Source organism: Medicago sativa, chromosome 8 (genome assembly GCF_051527215.1).
Source record: "Medicago sativa cultivar Bolivia chromosome 8, Bolivia_mono, whole genome shotgun sequence".
Taxonomy (NCBI): Eukaryota; Viridiplantae; Streptophyta; class Magnoliopsida; order Fabales; family Fabaceae; genus Medicago; species Medicago sativa.
Genome location: NC_140756.1, coordinates 12,788,336 through 12,805,937, shown reverse-complemented (window position 1 = coordinate 12,805,937; position 17,602 = coordinate 12,788,336). Strand labels below are relative to the sequence as shown.

The 17,602-nt window shown below is 32.5% G+C and overlaps 2 protein-coding genes and 1 long non-coding RNA gene across 3 annotated transcripts; 2 read left to right on the top strand and 1 right to left on the bottom strand.

The window, feature by feature from the left end:
- Positions 1-3,789: 3,789 nt before the first annotated feature.
- On the top strand, positions 3,790-6,386 carry LOC146897062 (F-box/kelch-repeat protein At3g23880-like). The gene is made up of 3 exons (XM_085733546.1): positions 3,790-4,059; positions 4,286-5,460; positions 6,038-6,386. Exon 2 carries the CDS (start codon positions 4,292-4,294, stop codon positions 5,456-5,458), a length of 1,167 nt encoding a protein of 388 aa, XP_085589672.1. The 5' UTR covers positions 3,790-4,059; positions 4,286-4,291; the 3' UTR covers positions 5,459-5,460; positions 6,038-6,386.
- Positions 6,387-11,218: 4,832 nt separating this feature from the next.
- Positions 11,219-12,286, top strand: LOC146897061 (UvrABC system protein C). Its single transcript, XM_085735850.1, has one exon. It carries the CDS (start codon positions 11,495-11,497, stop codon positions 12,098-12,100), a length of 606 nt encoding a protein of 201 aa, XP_085591976.1. The 5' UTR covers positions 11,219-11,494; the 3' UTR covers positions 12,101-12,286.
- Positions 12,287-14,683: 2,397 nt separating this feature from the next.
- LOC146897060 (uncharacterized) lies at positions 14,684-16,115 on the bottom strand. Its single transcript, XR_015023099.1, has 2 exons — positions 15,136-16,115; positions 14,684-15,053 (listed from the first exon to the last, which is right to left on the bottom strand). It is a non-coding gene; the product is annotated as an uncharacterized LOC146897060 (long non-coding RNA).
- Positions 16,116-17,602: the final 1,487 nt, after the last annotated feature.

The window sequence follows — 17,602 nt, the reverse complement described above, 5'->3', positions numbered from 1 at the left end:
GTGAGTCGCCGTGATTTAGAAAAGAAAAAAAAAACTATACGGTGTAGCTTTTAGAATAACTATATATTTGAACCATTGTATGCATTTCAACAATTAACTTATGTCTATTTTAATGTTGTATCTGTGTTTTTTTTGTGTGAATGTGGATTTGACGATAGTGAGAGGCCGGATGAGGTGATTTGGAAAGAACAAAACTTGAAACAAAGTCGCCTTCTTCCCTCTTAGTTGGTTAGAAAAATAAAAGGGTGAGTATTAGAAAGTTTGATTAATATTATTTATATTCCAAATATTTATTTAGACAGCAGGTTGGGTTTGTACTTACAAGGTTAATAATATGTTTCCTAAACTGGAGTTTTTTCTTGGATAGCTATGGATTTATGAACTATTAACTCTTAAAATTCTTTGTTCTTTTATTTTATATATCAAGGTAATTCTGTAGTATAACCTGAAGAGGATTCTTGATGCTCTTATCAATGTCGTTCTCTTTTTGTTTGTTGGCTATAAACAAAATAATAGATCTCTCTGTTATTATTCTTACCTTGATGCCAAACCTTGCAACTTTTGGTTCTTAAGGGCAGGCCATTGGTTCACAACTTTGTGGCAATGGGATGAGATGAATTATGAGGTTGTGGCTGCCATGGTACTTTATATACCTAGATCGTCATTGAGTCCTTTTGATACAAGGATTCCATAGAAGTTTCAACTTACACAGTTCCCTATTTATGTATCGTTCACATTGACCATAAACAAAAGCCAAGGTCAGTCCCTACAAAAAGTTGGTATATACCTACCTCAACAGGTGTTTCGCATCATCAACTGTACGTTGCGGTATCAAGAGTAACCTCACGAAACGGTCTGAAAATTCTATTGAGAGATGAAGACAATAATTGCATCAAAACTACATCAAACGTGGTATATAAAGAAGTTTTCCGCAATTTGTGAAATTTTCAATCCTGAAGTGATATAGGTGTTGCTGTTTGGCTGATACAAGTATGTACTGTTTTGCTATTCATCATAAATTAATTTATCCTTAATAGTGCTGAAACGTAAATGATCATTTAAGTTGTTGATTTGTTTTTGCAGGGTAGTACAATATATACATACGTTTTTCATATGGCAATATATATACACCGTTTTAAATCATTGATATTGTATACTCGCTGCTAATAATATTTATATTCTGTAACATGATATAATTTATTACTATGAGTTTTAGTTTTCTATTTAGTAACCTAAGCAGGGTTTAGTGTATATTTTTGTAGACATAAAAGGCTAAAAAAGAGTGGTGTAATTGATTTGGCCAAATTAGAATTGTAATATGTCACATATTATACTACTATGTTCTTTGACCCTTAAATTTTGATTAAGCTGGCTATAACTGTTGTGATTAGTTTTATAGAATGTAATTTTAGACTTTAAATACATTAGTGTAAGTTTTTTGTGTGTGAAACCTTCTATATGTTTCAAATATTGAAGCAATACAAAGTGATAGGTTGATAACTTTGAAAGAAGAATCACTGTTATGGAGCTTCTCTTATTGTTTTAGACTTTTAGTGCTTCTTCATTTTTGCTACTAATAAAGTCCAACAAATAAAGTCTCCAACATGACACCAATCAAGTTTGAAACCAATTAATTAAGTGAAACATATTGTGTTGGTCTACATTTTTTAGATTCAATTTTAAGGAAACTTAAATGAATTACGAGTTTTCAGAGCTATGCTATGAATTAGGACTACCTTTTATTTGCTTTATTCCACAATTGGGTGAAATTTCAATTCCCGTGGCAAAATGTAAGAGTATTTTTTGTCACAAAATGTAAGAGATATTATCGATTTAAACATTTGGATGAGATTGTTCATAGTTCAACAAAATTTGATAGAGATTACGAGTTAAATTATGTAATTGAATCATTCTATGTACCAAGTTTGATTAATATTATTAATAGTCCCGTGGCAGCTTTCTGATCTAAAGTATGTTGAGACCTACACTGATGTAATTCTTTATATTCCAAGTATGTATTATATCTGAATTTGCAATCTAACTTTTAGACTCATATATGCTTATTTCAAACAAAACATACTGATAGGGAAAAACTTATTTCTACTAAACAAATTAACATGAGTTATTTTAGCAGACCTTATGATATATAGCACCTATATTTTTTAATAAAAAGTGCAGGTAATGTTTTGAACTATATATGACCCGTGCGGTAGCACGAGTGAAAAGTCTAGTTGATCTAATGTTGGATTAATAACCAGTTTGTTTTAGCTTTTTTTTTTTAATTAAAAAAATCACTTTAAAAAAAATAGATTTTAAAAGAAAATCATAATCTAGAAAAAAAAATAAATCTAAAAGCAGTTTGTAGCTTCTAAAAAAATAGATTTTTTTTAGAGGAGAGTGAAAATATAGGTCAAAAGATTGAACTAATTTTATAAAAAAGAAATCCCTTTATATGACTGTATCCAAATGAAGTAAATTATTTTTTTTAAAAAAAGTAAATTTTATTATAGTAAACAAAAGCAAAATAGATATTGATTTTTCATAAAAGATGACTAAAAATTACTTTTCACTAAAATCTCAAAAGCCAAAATAGTTCCCAAGCAGCAACATGAGAAACACAATCCTTTAATTCAGTGTACCCAGATTCTCAACCTCATATACAACTCAACAAGATCTGGAAAACGTTGCAACAAAAATGGAATCTAACTAAAAAAATCAAAATTAATTCCAACTCATCTCATCGACGACCACAGGAGCTCGTGACCAAGACATCGACGGCCACTGGAACAGTTTTCGGTAGAAAACTGTTTATATACTAATTAAAACTGTTTTTTTTAATTAATTCAGGGAAATTCGTTTCAAACTTCTGTAGTAACAAATCTGATATTTTGACTGTTTGTTAAAGTAAAACTGTTTTAAAAAAAATTATTATATTTTTAATTTAAAAAACTGGTTTTTAAATAAAAATACTTCATAAAAAAATGATTTTTGAAACATTTAATTGTATTTCAAAAACAACTTAAAAAAATCGATTTTGTAATTAATTTAAATATATTTTATTAATTAACATTATTTTTAAAATATTTAATTATTTAATAAAAATTCAGTTTTATAAATAAAACATTTTTTTTTTAAAAAATAATATACCATTTGCTAGGGGTTAAACCCCTCGCAAGTCCCTGGTATATACCGATCAGATTTGACCTTCCATCAGTTAGTCAGCAGTCAGAGCAGACTGCACAATTGCAGAAAAAGTGAGGAAATATGTCAGGGGTTAAGACAGGGAAAAAGTCACGACATATGTCAGGGTTTAGCCCCTCATTCTTTTCCAGGGGTGTAACCCCTCATAAAATGTTTGCGACGAAGTGTTTTGCTAGGGTTTCCGCCTCTGGAAAATGCCCTCACAAACATGGGCGGAGCCACCACCCGGCGAGCCCGGGCACTCTCCCAGGCTCGATCGATACTTTCTTTATATTTCGGCCAACCCAATAGCCCATTAACCCACTTAAAAAATTAATTTTTTTTGGCCAAACTCAATATTTTCACACAAGCGCGCACAAAAATTCTTGGCTCTATAATTTTTGCCCAGGCTATGTAAAATTTCTGGCTCCGCCACTGCTCACAAACGTCCCTTTTCCTAGGGATTCTGTTCTTTTCTCAGTGATTTTTTCCCAGGCAAAATGCAATGTTTCTTGTAGTGTAGTTTCGGTAATACCAATGTGATACTAACTTTCCCTGTGTCAATATATATGGACTACAATAGCTCATTGAAACTAGTTTGTATATGGACTACAATAGCTCATTGAAACTAGTTTGATAGGAGGTTTGACATAGTTCGGATATATAATCTGAATTGTGAGTATTTTTATTTTTGGAGCCATAATATCACCCCTAAAGGAAGTAATTTTCAATAAATAATAGGTAGGTTATTACTAAAATACCCCTAAAGTTTTTAGGGTTTATATAACTCTTATTCATTCTCCCTCATGCGTCTCTCTCAACTCTCAAGTCGCTGCACAAATCCTGTGGCGGAGTAGCTCCTGAATCCTTCAGTTTTAGGTTTGTTTGAGCTTTAGTGCTTCATCTTCTTTTCCTTCTTGTTCCATATTTTTTAGTCTTTTGGCTTTGTTAATTGTTAGAAGCGAGAGTCTTTTGGCTTGGCTTATCGAGGTGTGTTGCACAAACGAAATTGTTTTGCTTTTTGATATCTATTTCATATTCAGCTTGTTTTAATATTGCAAAGATAATATTTATTTATGCTTTGCTTGGTTCCTTACTATGCAAGGTTAATATGAGTACTATGAGCAGCCAAGTTGAATCCAATGCACCATTGCCGCCGCTGGTATTCATTCCCGACGAACTCATCGCTGAAATCCTATCGTTCCTTGATGTGAAAACCATTTTGCGACTCAAATGCGTGAGCAAGTCTTGGAAAATTCTCATCTCGGATCCAACCTTCGTCCAAAAGCAGCTAAAGAAGTCGTCACAAAACCCACACATCATACTCACACCACCATCAAAGAAGAGATACCCTATTAAGAGTGTCCAATCCTTCCCCGTCCGTCATTTATTAAAGAATTCTTCCATTGTTTCCCATTACAATAGCAACCGTCATTCCAAGCACAAGATTATTAATTCCTGCAATGGATTGCTCTGCTTTCTTTCAAATTCTCGTAAAATGAAGGATCATTATCGCTTTTGTTTATGGAATCCTGCCACCAGAAAAAAATCTGCAGAATGTGGGACTTTAGATAAATCTCCGCACTCCTCTGTTGAGTTCACTTTTGGTTGTGATATTTTAAGCGGAACTTACAAGATCGTCGCATTATTTGCAAAACAAAATGCTCATGTTAGAGTTCTGAGTTTGGGTGATAATTGTTGGAGAAATATTATTGGTTTCCCTTTGATTCCTCTCACCTCTCAATATAATAGTGTGCATTTGAGTGGCACTGTTAGTTGGTTGGCTCTTAGGGATCATGTTGAGCGATTTGTGATTGTTTCCCTTGATCTTTCGACGGAGACACTTAAACAGTTTTTGCTGCCTTCCGGTTTTTATGAGGTGCTGGACGATGGGTGGCCCTCCGGATGGCCGGACAATCAGCCAACTCTTCAGGTTCTTATGGACCACCTTTGCTTTTCGCATGATTTCAAGAAAACCGAATTTGTTATATGGCAAATGAGGGAGTTTGGGGTTCAAGAGTCTTGGATTCAGTTATTTAGAATTGATTACTTCAATCTTGAAATGCATAGTAATCTATTATTGTTGCCGCTGTACCTTTCTAAGAATGGTGATACCTTGTTATTGACATATGAATATGGTGGCATAACAATTATCTATAATCAGAGAGAAAATAGAGTAGTAGGGAGAATTAGAGCAACGAGCTATTATCGGGCATTGAGCTATTCCGATAAAGCATGTCTGTTCCCTCACGTTGAAAGTTTGGTTTCGACTGATTGAAAGTAAGTACTCTTCCACTATTTACAATTGTTTGAATGTATGACAATTGATATATGTTGTTCTACAATCTTTGTCATGTTTTAATAACATGTGAGTATTTCATACGATGCCTTAGCTTGATTATATTGTAGAAATAAATATCTTTTGGCCTTTGTTAATGGTTTAGCAATCTATAGGATCGAGAATTTATTTTGATTTTATATTAGTTACTAATTAATTATAATCTAGAAAATAATTCTAACAAAAAAGATTTACTCCCTCTTGCATATTACAGAGAAGGTTAACACAAAACGAAACTAACATTCTGGAAGGTGGGATACATGAACATGTTTATGATCCTAACACCATGTTCGTCGATAATGATATTGTTATAAAATCTATTTTTTGATGACACGGCCCTGGCTGGTTCAGGTTTAAATTCATGGAATCTTGGTTGAAACTAGCATAATTCTTTCTTTGTTTCTTGATGGATGCTTGCACTTTAACCATTATCATTTTGCATTCATTTTTTCTTTTCGTGTTTTTATTGTCTGTTTTATTGTTTTACTTCTAGTCTAATGGATATTTTTTGAATTATAGGTCTGCAACCCCGACTCCAAGCACATTCTCAGTACATGAAAGTATGGTAGGAAAGAGGAAGGGTCTTTGTTATCAGAGGATTTGAATGAACAAAGTGACTATGATCCTGAGGATGACGAATTGACAGTGATTCTAAGGATGATGGATGAGTTAATTTGTTAGATTAAATTATGCAGTATGATCAAAGCATAGGAAGTAGAACATAGTAGTCTTTCTCTTTTCATTTTCTTGTTTTTTTTCTTTATTTATTCGAGGGGTTGAAAATTTGAACTTTCTACAACCTCCCAATTTTTTTCTCAAAGCATATGATATATTAACTTATATATGATCTTATTTTAGTAGTTGTTCACTTTGTTTGACTAAAAATTGCTACAATATTTTTGTTTTAAAAGAGGATGATAGTATGCTTGAACAAACCTATAATTATATATGTTTGTGTAATTGATCTCCCTACTCAAATACAGCAAATCGTTTTACTACTTCTTAGTTGGCTTATCTGAACATGTTGGATAATCTCTCAATTTTAACAATCTTCTCACCTTTTCCCTCTTATAGCACTACTATTTATTTATATTGAGATTGTTCTTCTACAATTTCTAAGTATATATATGACGAATTCAAAGTATTGTATTCTATAAGGTACCTTACTTGATCATACAAGAAAGCTTTATTTTTTCTTTTCTTAATCCTTAAGTCATTTTCATACCCACTTGAAAAATGAATGGCCACTAAGTCTATGGATTAATGTGTTTTTCTTTTGCAATTAATATGCGGAGAAAGACTATAATGAAAGAGCAGTGCTATATACTGCGAAAAGAAATTCTCACGAGGGCATCATGAAACCAATATGCATCTAATAAAATTGTGTTCTGGCCGGAAATCATGGAGTCATGGGTGTATTGAAGTCAAAGGTGTATTGAAGTCAAACTTTCAATTCAATAGCACTTATGTACACTTTGGGATACTATGGTGATTTTGGATTTCGCTATACTAAGCATTACAGGTAATGAAATATGTTTTTCTTTTGCTAATAATTTTTTATCATGAGAAAACACCAAGTCTATGGAATTAAATTTTTGAGTAGCTATATCCTCAAAATAGGCTGAAGATCAAGAATAAAGTCCAATGTCTAGAAAACAAAAAATCTTTTTTTTTTTTTGAGAGAAAAAAAAAGATTAGCAATTACTCAAAGAATAATTATATTTTTGGCTCAAATATGATGTTTATGAGCTCAATACGAACTTTCAATAGCACCATTTATATGGTGATAGCTTTCTACTTTGTTTTGGTCAATAATGATCGTAATTCTTAGATAATCTGAGACATCTAGGCATGAAAGATAAGTGTATAAAACACCTTGTGAATGTTTTGTATTATTTTTTTATTGCTAATGATAAAAGGGAAGAATTTCATTGTGATTTGAGCTATGTTTTGGAACATGAGAGACTTGAGAATATATTATTATTCTCTTGATTTATCTTCTCTTTATTTTGTGTGAAATGAAATAATATGACAATTTTTGTGGGCGTTTAAAGAATAAAGGGTACTTCAACACTAGTGTGCATATATGTATAAATATAAAAAAGAGAAAAAGAGACAAAACCTACAAAGCTAAAAAAATAAAGTTAAAATGTTACTCATAACTTTGTTTTTTAGGGATGTTACTCCGAATTTGAGAGTTTAATTGAGCCAATTCATCACCTAAGCGTTTGAGTATTGATGGTTAATAAACTTCAGTTAAGAATCTAAGTTCAATATCTAATTGAAACAATCTTTAATCAAAATTTGCTTACTTCCCGTCAAATTCCAAAATACCATATCCTTTCTTTAAAGACATAAGTGTTAAAACCAAAAGATGAATAAACCAATTATTGATCTCAATTATGGTTGTCCTCTTTTCTTTTCTTTTTTGTTAAGAGTGATAAAAAATTATTTCATCCAAAAATCGAACTCAAATTGTCTTAAATAATTCATCATTTAGTGTAACTCATTAACCATGTCAACCCAATTAAAAAGTTCCTCTAACACAAAACAATGAAGGAATTGCACTTGGTACTAAGAATTGTTTTTATCTAGACTTCATCATTAATTATAAGCTAAGTTTCAAATTGTAATCAAGTATCACCGAAAGTTGTAGGACTGTCACGATGCTAATGGAGGAAAAGAGAAAGATAAAAGGGACACTTCCTACAGAATATGGCCAAATTGTTGTCCAAATTACCCGTTGAAGCTCATAAAAGACGTAGGTACTTATTACTATAACTAGAAAACAGTGAAGATCATTATAATTATATTCCCACATTCCAAATTTTAAGAATACACTCTCTCAAATTTATATGTCTATATCCTCCTTTTATGGTAAAGTGTTCTCTCTTTTTGTATAAAAAAAGTGTAGGGTAATTTTAAAATTTTAGAGCATGAAATGGTTAGATGATCCAAATGGAGTCCGAATGAAAAGGAAAAAAAAGTAGGTCTACTCTTTTTTCTAGAAGTTTGATCTCTTACAAAAAAAATTCTCTTGTGATGATGTAAAAATGGTGTCTCCTCTGCAAAACTTCTTTATCTGGTTGCTCCCGGTTCTCTTCAAAAATGTCTCTGATTCTCATTTCTTGAATTTGTGTTTTGGCGTCATGATTCTTCCAGAGGTTGAGATTGAACTCAAACCACCTTCTCAGTAGATGTTACATGTTACAATGCGACTGAGGAATGTCTTTACCATGGCTTCACGACAGGCACACAATATTCTTTAAAAAAGATTAAGTTATTTTATGTTTGTTTACCGTAACGAAGATAATTTTGTAATAAAGCATTTATTCAAAATGTTTATTTTTTAGATTTTGTTTTTAGAAAATCTTAAGAAACATATGAAAATTTTGAAAAATGATCATTTAATTTTAAAAAAAAAATTATAAGTTTCTCGTTTCTAAATCTAATGATGCCTTACAACGAGTTATAATAATTCTTTTTTGTAAGAAAAATAAAATCCAATAATCCCAACAACCGATATATCATGCAACACCTATAGAATATTCCAATTACTTTAATTTTGTCTATGCTATTAACTTGAGTGTTGTGAGTTTGTCGGCAAACTTATCATTTTTATTTTTAGTTTGTGTTTGTTTTTTTTATGTATTATATAAATTTAAATGAATATAGTATCTTTAGTGAGAGAAAAACCATAGAGGAACATTTTCGTGTGTGGGGATGAAGCTACATGTATGCTTCCAGGTGCTGGTATCATAACCGACAAATACTGCACAATGAAATGCAACCTGAGTTTGGTCACATGGATTCTGTTTTTGACTAAACCAGATTCAATATTGTTAACATTTCATTATCAACTAGTGAGTGAACTAGATCAACCACAATCTCTTATCCTACCACACGTATGGCCCTACACGTTCATCCTTCACCATCACAAAGCCATATTCCCCCATGCAAACCACCATGAAAATAATAATTTGATTAGTTTAATTCAACTTTTTCATAGCCGTTTTAATTGATTTATTGAATCCATTCTTGCATCACCCCACTCATCTTTTTTTAGTCCGTCGGTGAAAAGAGAGGTCTCTTTTATAAAACAAAGGTCCACTTACTCTTAATATAATACTCGGAAAATTGGGTTAAACATGTGAACTTGATATTCCACCTGTCTTAAAAATAAGATACATAGTTGATTGTTTCAAAAACACACACACACACACACACACACACACATATATATATATATATATATATATATATATATATATATATATATATATTTTAAAAAGGGGTAAGAGAGAGGGAGAGAGAACGAACACCTGACCATTTATTTAAAGGGTTATGTATGCTGAGTTTTTATGATAAACAATATCAAATATTTAAGGGTTGAATATGTTTACGGTCACTCAAAATATATCAATTTTTATTTTTAGTTTTTATAAAATTTTCCATGAACTCTGCTCACTCTAAATTTTCTACTACCAATTTTAGTTAGTGCATAATTTTTTACAACATTCACGTCTTATATTTCAAGTAATTATTTTTCATTGACACTTCATTTGAAAGACCCTTTTTATTGGTAGTGCTTCATTTGTAAGACCTTAAAATATCATTATCTATCCAATGTATTTTTTTTTTTATAACTACTCACATGTTTTAGACAAATAAAAAGTACTCACACATATGCATTTATCGTGTATATGATAAATATTTTTTTAGAGAATATCATAAATAGCTCAGTTGGTAAGAACAATGCATGAAATATGCAAAGTCCGAGATTTAAACCCCGACCACAAAAAAATAGTACTCATAAATTTTGTATCTAAAATATTCAGTTGATTGTTTTTGCATTTTTATTGTTTCATTTATTGTTTTTATGGTGTTTTTCTAGTACTGTTTATGGTTCTTTTTACTGATTTTATTTTATTTTTTGAATTTTAATGTACTTTTTTTATTAAAAATATTTTAATTTTAAAAAAAATTATAAAATAATATTTAATGTTAATTAACTAGGTGGATAGTAAAACAATATTATATAATCCACGTAAGCAAAAGCGAGTCCAAACATGGTTTGGGGGTAAAATCTTGAAAGACATCAAAATTGGGTGACTAAAATTTCGAAATTTTAAAATATAGATTTAAAATTCAGATTCAGTCAAAATAGGGTAAAACCGCAATAAATATTAGTGCTCCTTGAACTGTGAGTGTATGAAGCTCAATTCACTGTTTTTACTAGCTTGATCAAACCGACTCTTTCTTCACCTCCGGCCCCTCACTTCGTGTTTTGTTCTTCTTCTTACTTGTTGCTGGAATGAAGACACCTGATCAGCCGTACTTTCCCAAATGCCCACCACCGGCCCTTCTCCTTTTTGGGTCTAGATTTCTTGCGACATTTCAGAACCTTTTTAAATAAGAAGAAATTGCATTTAACCGTACTATTATATTATTTTTTAAACAAAGTAATAATAATAACAATAATAATAATCTATATATCCCCAATCGTTGACCTTATGACCTTATTTTTTGATTCCTCATACTTTTTTTTAAGATAAATTTGTTCATGCATCATATTAATCATTTTTGTCAAGAGAAACTTTAATCGTAATCTTACTTAAATAAGATCTTCTCAATAATACAAGCAAAGTGGGACCACTCCCCTATAATAGCTAACAACCATTGGCAAATTGCCATACATACCCATACCCGATACCTTCATAGACAAATATAGGCAATCTTAGTTTATGGAATCAATTAATAACAAAGAAAGGATTTGATACCTTTTTGTGTCGGCTACTCATCATCCATCTACCAAAAAGAAACCCTCAAGAAACCTCCTCATTCATCATCACTCTCCTTTAAATTCAAACCCTTATAATTAACCCTTCACCACCACCTCAAAGTAAATCTTGCAAACTATACATTATACATATTTATATAGATCCATCATATCATATTATAATTAATTCATGCAAAATGGGTAATTGCGTATTCAAAGGCTTTCATCATGGAGATTTTGAAGAAACCATGGTAAGAATTGTAACATCAAATGGAGGCATCATGGAACTTTATTCTCCCATAACGGTTGAATGCATAACCAACGAGTTCCCACACCATGGAATTTTCAAAAACAACCGTAACACACTCTCTAAACCACTCTCAAAAAACGAAGAACTTCAAGCTGGTGAAATTTACTACCTTCTCCCTCTCAAAAATCTTGTTAAACAATTTGGTGAAACATTCGAAACGTTAACTCCGTATCGAATGTCCACATGTGACAAGAATAGCAACAACAATAACAATAACAATATTTGGTCGGAACATGAAGTGTTTCCGAGGTACAATAGTAGTGGAGTGTGGAAGGTGAAATTGGTGATAAGTCCGGAGAAGCTGTCGGAGATTTTGTCGCAAGAGTCGAGGACCGAGGCATTGATAGAGAGTGTGAGGACGGTGGCTAAGTGTGGTAACGGGGTGCCTTCATCGTCGTCGGTGGCAAACTCCGATCAATGGAGTGTGTCAAGTAGTTTTAAAGGTTCTACGTTAATTGATAAATTTAATTTAGAATCTTCAGGTTCAAATTAGTTGATTTTTATGACCTCTTGGTTAATTTACTCATGTAATAATCTTGGTTTTATTATCTTCGTTTGTTTTGGTTAGATATGTTTAATACTTTCTTTTTCAATTTTAGGTGTTGTGTGTATATGCATGTGCAAATGGTATAGTATGGTATATATTAATTGAGTCCACCTTGATTTATATTGTTCTTCATTTCATTTTGTTGTTTACTCGAAATGATTTCTTTTCTTGTTTGCTTATACACTCGGTATTCAAAAATCATAATAGACCTTCTATTAAAAATTCTTTTAGAGGTTCTTCTGTTTTCCAGGTTCTGTCCATGAAAAAAAAAAAAAATTATGCTCAGGTTTCATCATTGTGGATTTGAGTTGAGGAAAATATCCAGAGTACTCACATAGGATTATTTTCTTTTAGGGTGTTTGTTTAAGTTTACTAATTTTTTTTTTTTTTATAACAATTTACTAGATTTATTTTTAGGATTAAGAATGAAGTATATGAGTTTTATTCTTAGATATTTCTAAGAAAGAATATTTTGTTAATATTATAATATTCACATGAACTTTCCTAATAGAGAGGTTAATATGTTGTTACAAATGAATTTATTCTTATCTTGAGAGTTTTATCCTCAACCTCTTCCTTGAGGAAATTTTTCTATGCTCAAAAACATTTATACCCAGAAATCAAGTTTAACAAACTTGTATCATTTTATTTTCGGGAATCAAAAAAGATAATTTTAAATAACATCTTTTTTCATCTTCTTTAAGACTCGAAAGAGCTACGTTTAGAAAACTACTCTTCCCACTTCTCAAAATGCTCTTTTTTTCAATTGTCATTGGCCCAATGGCAGGTAATTGCAATTTAGCTTTGCAACAACAAATAAGTGTCGTTGGATATTTTTAAGATCAGTTAAACATGTTTGAAAAGTGATTGAACTGTCCTAAGAAGTGTTCAACAACACTTAACGGCCAGTGAAAAGTTGAACAGTAGTTAACTGCTGGGTATGTTTGAGAGCAATTTTTAAAGTAAAAACAGTAATTTTCCTAGGTTTATTATGTTTTTTTCTTCACTAATTATATAGGTGGGCTTAATATAAAGTAGGTTTGATAGATAACTGAAGCCATGTAGTGCTAAATCTAGAGAAAGGTTACTAACTACACCTATACGTTTCGTATCCACACCTCATTGTTTACTTATTTTTTTGTACAAAGAGAAAAAGAAAAAGAAACACCAACCATACTATCAAACAATCAATCATCCGAGTGCAAATTTATTTATTTTTTTGTACAAAGAGAAAAAGAAAAAGAAACACCAACCATACTATCAAACAATCAATCATCCGAGTGCAAACATCTAGAACAGTAGAAGACATATTTCTGTGGCTGAGCATAGAAAGAGTAGGGATTGAATTATGACATATGCTGCAATGTTTGTTCAATAACGTCTGTTTCAATTCACACATCAACCATGGAATTTTAGAAAGCAAAGATAGCAAGTTGACATGATGTTCAAATAATCATAGAGTGTTCCATAATGAACTATTAATTCTACATGTTAGCCACAGTCGAACAGTTGCAAAAACTTTAGCTAACTTGTAGTGAACTTGTCAGCGTGACTTAACCCACGCTTCTTTAGACGGTGGCATAACTTAACTCACGTTGTTTTAACCGATGGTCTGAGCACAGAAACACGTCTTTTGGACAGTGGTCAGTTCTTCAAACTTGATTTTACACGTTTTTTTACTGCATTTAGTGTAGTTATAACCTATGTAACCATTTCCCCTATAAATACCCTTCCAACTAGGGGTGTTCAAAACCGATCCAACCCAATAGAAAAACTGCAAACCAAACCAATTCAATCCGAAACCGCAAAAAACCGCACTTGGTTCGGATGAATTCTGATGACTTTTGCACTGAACCGCGCGGTTCGGTTCGGTTTGCATCTCAACAACCGAACCAAACCAAACCTAACCGCAAGAATAATGAATATTACTTAAATATGTACTAGCCCAATTACCACTACAAGAAATCCTGCAATTAGCCAGGGGCGGATTTCTTGTGAAAATGCAAGAATCCCTGGGAAAAAGCCATTTGCCAGGGCTTTTGTGAGGAGCTGAATCAATGGCAAATGCGGTCCTAGCAAATTGCTAGGCCAGGGCTTTAGCTCCTGGCAAATCTGCGTGGGACAAACTCCTGTCCCAGCCCCTGTTCTTACTCCTGGCAAAAGCCCTGGCATATTTTCTGACTCAACAATCTGCAACCTGCTTTTCTGAAGCACTGCAGAGCTGACATATTGTCTAATCAGGTGCAGTCTGACCCAAAACATGACTGGAGTATAGCGAGGGGTATACCCCTGGCAAATTGCGTAGATAATTTTTTGAAAAAATGGTTTTTTATTGTTTTTAAAAAACGTTAATTTCATTAAAATAATTAAAATTAATTATTAAAATAAATTTAAAAACGATTTTAAATTGCTTTTAATAAAATCATTAAAAATAATTTAAAAAACATAATTAAATATTTTTTTTAAAGTAATTGCTTTAAAATAAAAATTAAAGTAATATCACCCATAAAATATTAAGTCAAACATTAATGAAATTAAAATTGTACGGAATAATATTATAGACCATAAGTAGCAAATAAGTAGCAATTGTACCGGGACGCATAACAAACTTTCCCAAATATTACACACCATAGATAATAAAAGCAAAATAAAATAACATGCACGAACACATAATAAGGGTCCAACTTCACTCCTCATCATCGCTGACCGTCTCCTCGCCTCCTTCTTCGCCTCTATCTTCGCCATAACTCGGAAGTATATATTTGAAGTAACCTCAAAGAGCCTAAACCAGCTGTCTTTCTCCTCATCCTCCACTTTGCCATAAGACTTCCACGGCCTTAAATAGCAGTTGTGGATGATGTCTCTAATTGCTTCCGCCGCGGGTTTGCATGGCAAAAAGCTGAAAAAATAAAAATTCATAATTAAACATTTCTTAAACTATACATAAAATTGAACTATGTAGCAATTATGATAATACTTACGAGTTCCCGCTAGGTGTTAACTTGAAACGACCCCTTGCATCTGTCGGATAAAATAGCGGAACATATCCATACCTTACTAGTTTAATTAGACTATACTTATACACTTCAGTTCTTGTTACTTTTGGATAAAGTCCTAAAAATGTCTTTTGAACATAGCCTATATAAACCAAAGCTCTAAATAAGCCTTATACTTATCGTTTCCACACCAAAACAACATGCCTAACCATAGCACTAATCTAAAATTCAAATTGACTTATTTGATGCCAACTATAACCTCGTCAACATCTCTCCATAACAACTTACCAATCAAATTAAAATCAATCTAGTTTTAACTCTATCACTATAACATTGATTTTTAAGCCTAAATTAGGACCAAATAAGATTCCAACAGCAACTAAGCTCAAAATATGCACCAAGACCCTACTAAGAAGCTTAATATCATCAATATAACAAAAACAACATGCTTAAATTGCGTCTTACATTAAAAATCCGAAAATAAAAAAAAATAACTACAAAATATAATTTTGAGAATAGAAGGAAGATAGAACTCACCTAAAAGAAGAAAAAAAGATGAAATGGTCGTGGGTCATTTTTCCGGCGCGGCAGATGCGATTTCCGGCACGGTGGTTGCCGGTGAAGTTGCTTCAATCACGAAATAAATTGGGGGTTCTGGTTGTGGACATCATGAGGAAGAAGGTGGTCGGTTTAGTTTTTCAAATGGCCGCTCACAGTAGCCAGAAAGCAAGCGAGAAGGTGGCGGTTCAAAATCTCCAACATCTCTAATCTAGATAATAAAATAGTGGAGTGTATAGAGAAACAAGAGAGGATTTTAATGGTGGTGACAACACAGCCATACGACTCTAGATAGCGGCGCTACAGTGCTTTGAAGGTGGTGGGGCGATGGTGTTCTAATGGAGGAGCTTCTCTGGTTTGTTTCATTTGAGAGAGAGAAAATAAAATTAATAAATGAGAAGAGGAAGAAGAAAATAAGTGAATATCTCTTTTCACTTATAATAATGATAATATAATAATAATAATTAGTAGTACTTCCTCTGTTTTAAAATGAGTGTCGCTTTAGCCAATTGCACACAGATTAAGGAATGAAATAAAGTAGTCAAATGTCATAGCAATTTTACCAAATTATCCTAATCAACTATTGGTTTGTTTTTCATTAAAGAAAAAATAATACTTTGGAAGTAGTGTAACATAATATTAATTGAAGGGTACAATTGAAAAGAAAAAGTTATTATTGCATTGGAAACTGAAAGCGACATTCATTTTGAAACAAATTTTTTTGGCTAAAACGACACTCATTTTGAAACGGAGGGAGTAGTAGTTATCCCATTGTATATACTCTTAATTAATAAATGATATTCTACATTCGGCTGAGGTTGTGACTCCAAGTCCCTTCTTGGGAGGGAGATTGTAGGGGGTTACAATGATCGGCCAACAAGAGTATGGTTTTGCCGATGCTTAAGTATGTGCAGTGAAACCATCTGAGCACAGTCCAAGTCTTACATTACGCGGATCTGCTGCGAAATCAGGATATACTTCATCAAAGTGTTTCCAAGCTTCACCATCAGAAGGATGTCGCAAGACTCCAGGAATTTTGTTTGAATGATGCCACGTCATATGACCAGCAGTTTTCATCGATGCAAACAATATTTTCTTGGTACAACATTTGCCGATGCTTTGAGATACAACACTGTTGTAGCAAACAAAACAAATTTAAGTAAATAAATAAATTTAACATTTATTGTAAAAATAAAAGAAATATAAGTGAAATAATTTTTTACCATAAGAAGAAAAATAAAAGAGAAGGGCTAAAGTTACGCATGTGAATGTATAGGATAAAAGGTGCCAAGGTTAAAGCCAGGAGCTGCCCCTGGCTAAATGTATGACAGATTGTGCAGGCTTTGTGCAGAGACATGCCAGGGGTTAAGCGTGGAAACGCCCCTGGCAAATTGTCATGCAAGTACAGACAGTCAACTTTTCAGGAATTTGGTCAAATCTGCTTTTCTTTTTTCAGGCTTTTGCAGGGGTGTTGTCCCTTTTGCAGCAGCTTTACAATTTGCCAGGAGCTCTCCCTGGTATTGCTCCTGTCTAAGCCTGACAACAGTCAGATTTTCTGCACCAATTCAAAATATATGTTCCCGCCTAAAATAAAGCCAGGGCTTATGTGAGGGCCACGCCCTGTGTAATTTGCCACCACTTTCCCCATGCTTTACTCCTGGCAAATTTCCCAGGGGTTTATGCTCCTGGCATAATTCCCTGGCTAATTGCAAGATTTCTTGTAGTGTACATAGCTCAAGAATAATCTCTTTTGATTCAATTTTTCCATTGTTGCACCATCAGGTTCGATTCTAATTCCTTTCCATCTCTTTCAATTCATTCAGTGATGAATTTGTTTCCTTTACTTCCCAATAATTTGTTTCATGCTTATGTTTCTTCTTAATTTTACCTATTT

Coding starts and splice junctions, on each gene's coding strand:
- LOC146897062 (XM_085733546.1), top strand. CDS start 4,292: ATGAGTACTATGAGCAGCCAAGTTGAATCCAATGCACCATTGCCGCCG.
- LOC146897061 (XM_085735850.1), top strand. CDS start 11,495: ATGGGTAATTGCGTATTCAAAGGCTTTCATCATGGAGATTTTGAAGAA.